The sequence below is a fragment of the Arvicola amphibius genome, chromosome 8 (genome assembly GCF_903992535.2).
Source record: "Arvicola amphibius chromosome 8, mArvAmp1.2, whole genome shotgun sequence".
Classification (NCBI taxonomy): domain Eukaryota; kingdom Metazoa; phylum Chordata; class Mammalia; order Rodentia; family Cricetidae; genus Arvicola; species Arvicola amphibius.
In genome coordinates, this window is record NC_052054.1 from 97,944,255 (window position 1) to 97,952,708 (window position 8,454).

General features: G+C 51.0%; 1 protein-coding gene across 1 annotated transcript in view; it reads left to right on the forward strand.

Annotated features, from left to right (window-relative positions):
- Positions 1-8,111, forward strand: part of Pdcd1 (programmed cell death 1) — a 13,735-nt gene extending 5,624 nt beyond the window's left edge. Inside the window, exons 2-5 of the mRNA XM_038340741.1 lie at positions 5,693-6,052; positions 6,315-6,479; positions 7,217-7,251; positions 7,755-8,111. Of these exons, the coding sequence (XP_038196669.1) occupies positions 5,693-6,052; positions 6,315-6,479; positions 7,217-7,251; positions 7,755-7,988 (794 nt within the window). The 3' untranslated portion in view covers positions 7,989-8,111. The remainder of the gene's footprint in view (positions 1-5,692; positions 6,053-6,314; positions 6,480-7,216; positions 7,252-7,754) is intronic.
- The last annotated feature ends 343 nt before the right edge of the window (positions 8,112-8,454 follow it).

Here is an 8,454-nt window from a genome sequence, read left to right on the forward strand (position 1 = left end):
CATTAGTGATTAACTCCGAGTCCCCAGTAATGCACCAGTGTCACATTAAGGAAAGAAATTGCAGCACTTCCCCTTGGAGTCAGTTTCACCAAGAGGCAGTCCAGATTAGAACTCTCTACTTCATGCTCCACGTGTCTCTCTGTTGTATGAGTCTGAATCTGTGCCTGCGTAAAAGCTGGCTTGTGCATCTGCCCATGTGTCTGTGTCTTCTGTTCAGTGTGTTTGTGTCGTAGCTGTCCGTGTCTGTGAGTGGTGCCTGTCTGTTGTATGAGCTCTGCATGTGTCTGTCTGTATCTGTGTGTACTGTCTGTCTGTTGTATGAGTTGTTCATGTGCTCGTGTATGTGTGTAGCTGTCATGGCTGTCCGTGTCTGTGAGCTGTGTCAGTCTGTCTGTCACAGCTGTCTGTATCTGTGAGGCTGTCTGTCTGTTGTATGAGTTCTTCATGCGTGTGTGTGTATCTGTTTTTCCCTAAGACAGGACTTTGCTCTGTCCTTATTGAACAGCATAAAAAGCATCATATGGGGGAGAGAATGGGGTACTTGACAGAAATCTTTAAGAGTGTTACAAGGGATTAAGTCACTGGCTCCAACTGATCTCAGCTGACCCAGATGACAAGCAACATTACCACCCAGTACCCATACACGGATGCTTTCCACCTTTGTGACAGATTTTAGAAGACTGCCTTCAGCCTCTGCATTTGCTGCTTGCAGCAAACGGTCCATATGCATTATCTGGGTCAGGGGCATGAAAGAGTGTGTTACTTAAGACTGCAGCTATGCATTGCTTAGGTTGTAAAAGCTGATTACATGGGAGATCCAGGGCATGTAAGGTCCATTGTTATATTGTTCTCTTAAAGGCAGGATATAGTGGGGCTGGGTGGCACAAAGCTTGGGAGGCAAACGGATCTCTTGAGTTCAAGGCCAGCCTGTTCTAAAGACAGAGTGAGTTCCAGGACAGTCAGGGCTACACGGAGAAACCCTGTCATAAAAACAAAAAGAAAAAAAATGAAAGGCAGGTTAAACAAACAGACTGAGTACACAGTAATTTAGTAGTCATTTTTTTTATTGATTTTATTGAGCTCTACATTTTTCTCTGCTCCCCGCCCTGCCTCTCCCCTCCCCTTCAATCCTCTCCCAAGGTCCCCATGTTTCCAATTTACTTGGGAGACCTTGTCTTTTTCTACTTCCCATGTAGATTAGATCTATGTACATCTCTCTTAGGGTCTTCATTGTTGTCTAGGTTCTCTGGGATTGTGATATGTAGGCTGGATTTCTTTGCTTTATTTTTAAAAATCACTCATGAGTGAGTACATGTGATAACTGTCTTTCTGGGTCTGGGTTATCTCACTCAATATGATGTTTTCGAGCTCCATCCATTTGCCTGCAAAATTCAAGATGTCATTTGCTTTCTGCTATGTAGTACTCCATTGTGTAAATATACCACATTTTCCTTATCCATTCTTCAGTCAAGGGGCATTTAGGTTGTTTCCAGGTTCTGGCTATGACAAACAATGCTGCTATGAACATAGTTGAGCACGTGTCCTTGTGGTATGATTGAGCATCTTCTGTGGTCCTCCTGGGTCTTGAGGAAGGTTGTTTCCTAATTTTCTGAGAACTCGCCACCCTGACATAGGATAGCAGTCTTAAGTCTTCAGTGACAACAAGCTATTATTAACTTTGGCTATGAGTCCCAACAAAAATCCCGGTCTCTTAAAAAGTAAGAGATACTTTCAAACTATTGCATAGCCACACACCATATTCCCTCGAGACAGTATCTTCCACTAAACCTGGAGCTTGCCAAGCTAACTGGCCGTAAATGTCCAAGGCTCCTTCTCTCTCTACCTCCCATGATGCTGACATTACGAGCACATACTGCCACACCTGACTTTCCCTTTCCAAGCTCCCTCTCCCAGCTCTCCTGTCTCCCTCCTGTGAAATGTCTAGCTGTGCACACGGCATCAGAACAGTTTCCTGGAACTTACCGTGCGAGGGACCCAGGGAAATCCTCCCTCGCTGCACCCAGAAGTCGGTGTCCTCACAGCTCCTCACCGCTCACTTTTGGATTAACTGGAAGTGCCCGTCTTGCTCTCAGCAGGACGGCTCCTGCCTGTGATCTCGGCACCTAGGGGGCAGAAGGAGAATTGTGAGTTCAAGGCCAGCTTCGGCTCTTGAACCAGTTCCTGTCTTTAAAAGAGAAGCCACCGTTATTCGTTCTAACCACAGTGACACTTCACTTTCATCTCCCCGTGTGCTCCCACAGGTAGCCACAGCATGAAAGGGAGGCTCAGAAGTGCCGCCTAGGGCCTCAGATGCTGCAGCATCTATCTCACTTTCTGCAGGAGATGCTTCGTGCTGAACCCACCTAGCCGCCCTCGCACGCAACGGGGTGCTCCCAGATCAGTTCCTAATAGCTCTCTCAGGGGCCTAATTTCTGGGTGGCACTGTACTACTATGGATGACCTGAGTCCCTGGGGGTATCCCCCTCCATATAGTATTACCACCTTGTGGCCTTCAGAGCCACATGCTCTCTTGCCAAAGCCCAGCCCCTCCTAACATTTCCCCCCGCCATGAGGAAGTCCCCACCTTTGTCATCTCTAGGCCCACCACAGGCACATGGGGGGAAAGCACAATCCAGTTCAAGAAAAGAATTCCCACATGAGATGAATAAGGGGAGCTAAGAGGCCGTGGGGTACAGAGGGAGCAGGGACTACTCTGAGGAGGGAGGAAGGGACATGGGGGGGGGGGCACCCAGACATGGACAGAACAAGATAGAGCCCTGGGATGGACATGGGCAGAAACCCACAAGAGGACAGAGATCTGGGAGGTCAACGACCGTGCCACCAGAGGAATAAAGAGCAAAGAGTCAGTGAGAAGACAAGTGACCCAAAATGTCATACATTTAGACACAGGAGCAGGAGAGACGAGGCAAGGCTCTGAGACCCGGGATCAAATGTCTACCCAAGAACTCATCTCGGGCAACCTAGGGGCCAGCGTTGAGAGGGTGGGTGGCAGGTGGCTCCCTGAGGACACACCACGGTCCCAAAGCCTAGGGGATGGATCCCATCCGAGGACAGGAGGTGACATCTGGGCGGAGGGGCCTGGTGCATTCACAGATCACAGCTGCCCTTGGACAGGTGTGACAGTCCTGCCCAGAACAAAGAAGACTGTTATGCCTTTTGGTTCTCCGGGGGCTTTTCTGGTCCTCATGACCCTGGTAACTCTTGAGAATCTGTTTGGAGATCGGTGCTTAAGTGTGGCTGTGGTGGTGGATCTACGGTGTCAGGGTAGGGCTGGACAGATTACCTGGAGTGCTAAAAGGACCCCAGATTTCTAGTTCCAAGGAGGGAGGCCATAGACCAGACCACACTGATAGAGTCTAGAAGGGTGAAGGCAGGGAAGATATGTTTGCGTCACCAAATCCGAGTCTAACCTTACTATAGTTGCTGGAGGCTTTCTTGAGAAAAAAAAAAAAAAGGCTTGTATATTTCTTGAGTGAATGTTCAAAGAAGAGATTTATTGACACTGCTGTGCTGTGACCTGCTAGCTGCGTATGGTTTAGACAGGTACTCGCAGGCCAAAGAAAGAGTATACTGTAGCCCTGTGGTGTTTGTGTTGCCTCTGAGGAGGGACAGAACTTTGCTAGGATGGGGAGATCTCACCCTGGCCACCTCCAGCCTGGGCTTGGCCCCTCGGAGGATCCCTGACACCACTGGTCCTCCTGGACCACACAGACCTACATGGATCACTACCCAGAGCCACATGACTTAGGCTTCACCAACTGCATGGGATCTAGGGACCCTGGCCCTTGAAGCACTCCAGGCCTGGCTCATAGACCACGCCCACCCTCAATCCGAGTGTCACTAGATCATCAGCAGGGCCTGGCATCGTGCATCCATCACCCATGTATAGTTGAGAACCTCAAAGAGGGGAAATGTCAGTTCTGCTTCTTCCTGGCTGGTGATGGAGACCATTTCTGAGCAAGGCCACAGGTTGGGAATGTCTTAGGGCCTTCCTCTGCTAATATCTTCTCACTCACTCCAGATAACTCCGCCCAGTATCTCCGGCTCCCTTTCAGACCTGGAGGAGGCAGATTTCAGATACCTTGTTTGTTTTTAATTGGGTTACTTAGCATTTTAAAGTCTAGTCTCTTGAGTTCCTTATATATTTTGGAGATCAGACTTTTGTCTGTTGTGGGGTTGGTGAAGATCTTTTCCCAGTCATTAAGCTGCCTTTTTGTCTTAGTGACAGTGTCCTTTGCTTTACAGAAGCTGCTCAGCTTCAGGAGGTCCCATTTATTCAATGTTGCCCTTAATGTCTGTGCTGCTGGGGTTATACGTAGGAAGCGGTCTCCAGATACCTTGTTTGCCAGGTGTTTGGACCCTCAGTTCCACTCCCATTTGTCCTACACCTATCCAGCTCCCCTTCTTTGCCTCTGACTCCTGCTCTCTCTGTATCTTCTGAGACTGGAACCTTAGCCGCGGCAACACAGCCTCGTTCTTTGTCACCCTGGGAGGGAACCATGCCCAGTAAGTATAGTAAAATGCCCTACACTGGAGGTGGAGGCAATGTTTACAGTACAGTGCCCTGGGCCATGTAATTGGGTAGAATTCCCTCGCTATATGTCTAGGTACAGCTGGGGACACAGCTCTGTTTTGCACCGGCCCTTTCTCTACAAGTTCCAGGTGCCCAGTGGCTATATAGGCCAAGGGCAAAGAGAGCTGGCAGCACAGCCAGAGTCGAGGCCAGAGCATCTTCATGGATGTCTCTGTGGCTGTTTCCTGTGTACATAACAGTCTTTCCAGCAAGTGTGTGTTTGGCAGGTCTGTCTTCCCTTGTCCCTGGAGCTTCTGACTGTACCCACATCCTTGACTGTGGGTTCAATGGCCAGCATCACATGGGTCCCAGTAGGGCATGTTTTAGAGTACCAGTAGGAGGTTATATGTAAGTGTGCACGTATGTGACAAGAAGCCTGTCAGTGAGATAGGCACGTGCCGAGAAGAGCCACAAGGCCCTGCATGATGTGCGAGGCATCCCTGACCAAACCCTGGCGGCCGTACCTACCAGCTCATCTTTGTTTCGAGGAGTCCTGCACCATGGGACCTCTGCACCATGGGACAATGATCTTTGGAGGCTCCTGGGTGTGACTTCTGATATAGCTGGAAGACATGGCTGCACCATACCTTCTGCTACTCAGGGCAGCTCTGTCATGCTGGATGGAGTCTCTGGTCCAGGACACAGCCTGGACCCCACGTTTACTAAAGAATACACTACCTCCAAAGTCTGGGGTTTTCGTGGAAGTCCTCACTTCCCAATGTAGCATCCCACTGACCCTTCTGACAGAACTAGACCAGCGAACCTGAAGGCTAAGGCTAGAACATGCAGGTCAGGCCTGGGACACCTTGCACTGGAGTGGGAAGGTAAAGCTATCTGGGGTGGGGGGAGATCCCAAATTCTTAAAGGACAAAAATAAGCATGTCAGATAGACGCCTCCAGTCTCTAAGTTCAGTTACGCTAAAGGAAGAACCCCACTTGTTGGGAAGAGGGAATCACATAGCCACAAGAAGCTACAGGCTCCTGGGCAGGGGTACTGCTTAGGAAATTCTGACTGGAGGTTGTTCCGAGAGAACCATTCCTCTCCCCCAGAGATTTCAGAAAATGGTCAAAAAAGAACTTTTCTGTCCTCTATCTCAGAGGTCTCCAGCGGGCCCTGGAGGCCCCTCACCTTCTCCCCAGCCTGGCTCACAGTGTCCGAGGGAGCAAATGCCACGTTCACCTGCAGTTTCTCCAACTGGTCCGAGGACCTGATGCTGAACTGGTACCGCCTGAGCCCCAGCAACCAGACTGAAAAGCAGGCCGCCTTCTGCAACGGTTTCAGCCAGCCTGTCCGGGACAACCGCTTCCAGATCACACAGCTGCCCAACGGGCATGACTTCCACATGAACATCCTCGCCACACGGCGCAATGACAGTGGCATCTACCTCTGTGGGGCCATCTCCCTGCCCCCCAAGACACAAATCAAGGAGAGCCCTGGAGCAGAGCTTGTGGTAACAGGTGCGGCTAGAAACGCCTGAGTTGGAGACCCCCTCTGCCTAGATTCCCATCCATGGCTCTGCCCAGCACCTTGAGGACCGTGTCCCCCTTTCTGTGGAAACCCTAAGATGCCCATTTACTTTAAGGGATGGTGGAGCTCACGGAACTAGGGTGGGTGGCCAGTTACTGCCCATCCAAAGTGGGCTTGGAGCAGGTAGGATGGTTGCCCCTAAAGCGAATACATGATTGGTGCCCTAGAACTCTATCCTTTGTGGTCCTGTAGAGAGAATCCTGGAGACCTCAACGAGATACCCCAGCCCCTCATCACCCAGGCCTGCAGGCCAGTTTCAAGGCTTGGTCATCGGTATTATGAGCGTCCTAGTGGGTGTCCCTGTGCTGCTGCTGCTGACCTGGGTCCTAGCTGCTTTTTGCTCAACAGGTGTGTCAGGTAAGGCTCGTCAGAACCCCGCCCCTACCCCTGACTCAGCCCCACCAAAATCAAAGCCTCAGGCCTCGCAAATAGCCCTGATGGCCATTGTCCACCCACAATGCCTCCTTCCAACACTCCTCCTACCTCCTACCTTCCTCAGGGCTCCTGACTGTCCTGAAACCTTCACACCCACTTGGACCATCACACACATCCTAGCCACTACAAGAGCCTGTATCCACCCCACACAGCTAGCTCCAGGCTGCTGGTTTTAACCAAATAACTGGTGAGAGTTGCCACTTTCTGTGGCTGGCAGGAAGGTCTAAGTTAGCCTTCAGGCCGCTGTCAGAAATAAACCAATTCCTACACTGCTATCTCCAGGAGCGTTCTAGCTAAGTCTGGTTATCAGCCAGCTAAGAAGCCACACATAATATCTACGGCATGCCTGCCATGTGCTGTGGTGCACTAGGAAACGGGGCACAGATAGGCATCTGTCCCTGTGGCAGGCGCATAGTCCACAACTCATGACCCAAGTGGGAACTCCCAGATAATAAATGGGAAGGGCACGCGTGGGAATAGAAAGCCTGATGCCTGCCCATGGTCTAGGTCTCCTCAGGGCCTGAAACCCCTACTCCAAAAACAGATACACACACACACACACACACACACACACACACACACACTGCCAAGACATTCCCCTCCACCAGGGAAGATGGTTCAGCAGCTGCCCCTCTAATTCAAAGTATGTTTCTCAACAGAGGCCAGAAGAACTGGAAGAAAGGAACAGCCTCTGGTGAGTCTGGGTCCCCTTTCTTGAGGGATTCATCACAGTCTACCCCAGGGCTTGGTACAGGCAGAGAGACCATGGGGCCTGAGGGCTGCAGCCTAGAAAATTAAGCTCACAGTTCCTGCCAGGATCCTACAGCCATAATCTGATGTTCTACCCATCAGCTGACCCCAGAGTGCATAGCCTTGACATTCCCATGATCATTCTGTTCTGGGCAGAGACAAGTAAAAATGTCACATTTTGGAATACTAAACCTGCAAGAAGGCCAGGGACCATTTAGAGGTAGAATCTGAACCAGAAACAAAGGGGTTGCATCCTAAATCTCAGAGAGGGAAGAAGGGAGAAGGGACAGCTGTTAGGTCCCAGCTTCAATGGCTGATGTCTCTAAGAAGAACCCCAAATCCAGTGGCAGATTGGAAACGCAGCATAGGGAATGGCTGAGATTATGGGATGCACACACCACCCCCGACTGACCACACAGACAACTCTTTCTTCTTCCTCCCTTGAAGAAGGAGGACGCCTCAGCTGCACCTGTCTTCAGTGTAGCCTACGAGGAGCTGGACTTTCAGGGAAGACAGAAGACTCCAGAGCTCCCCACCCCCTGCGTACACACAGAGTATGCCACCATTGTCTTCACTGAAGGGCTGGATGCCTCATCCTTAGGACGTAGGGGCTCGGCTGATGGCCCTCAGGGTCCCCGGCATCCAAGGCATGAGGATGGACATTGCTCTTGGCCCCTTTGACCAGATTCTTCCGCCATTAGCATCCTGTAGACTCTCCGCGGAGAGCGCCGGTTCATTCCTCCATCAAGAGGAGCATGTGGGTTACTGTGCCGCAAAGGCTCCTGGGGTCCGAGCTCCCTGGAGTGACAGCCCACCACTTGTACCAATTCCAACACATGCGTCGTTGAGTGACAGTTCTCTTAATGTCTGCCACGAGCTGGGAGCAGCAGGCATCCCTGTCCCCTCGGGTCACAAAGCACAGAGCTGGCCTGAGCCTATGTCTCCTGAATCCTGCTGCTGGGAACTGCGAAAGGCTTGCGTCACTTTAGCCTATGGCCTTGGGGAATCCTGTGTCTGGAAATGGGGAACCTGATTAGAGACTGCCCGTGAGGCACCCCCATAACAAGGAGCTCCAGGTATACAGTAGACACAACACTTAAAGCTGTCTTTGAGAGACACTCAGCAGGGAGACCATAAGCTGGGGAAC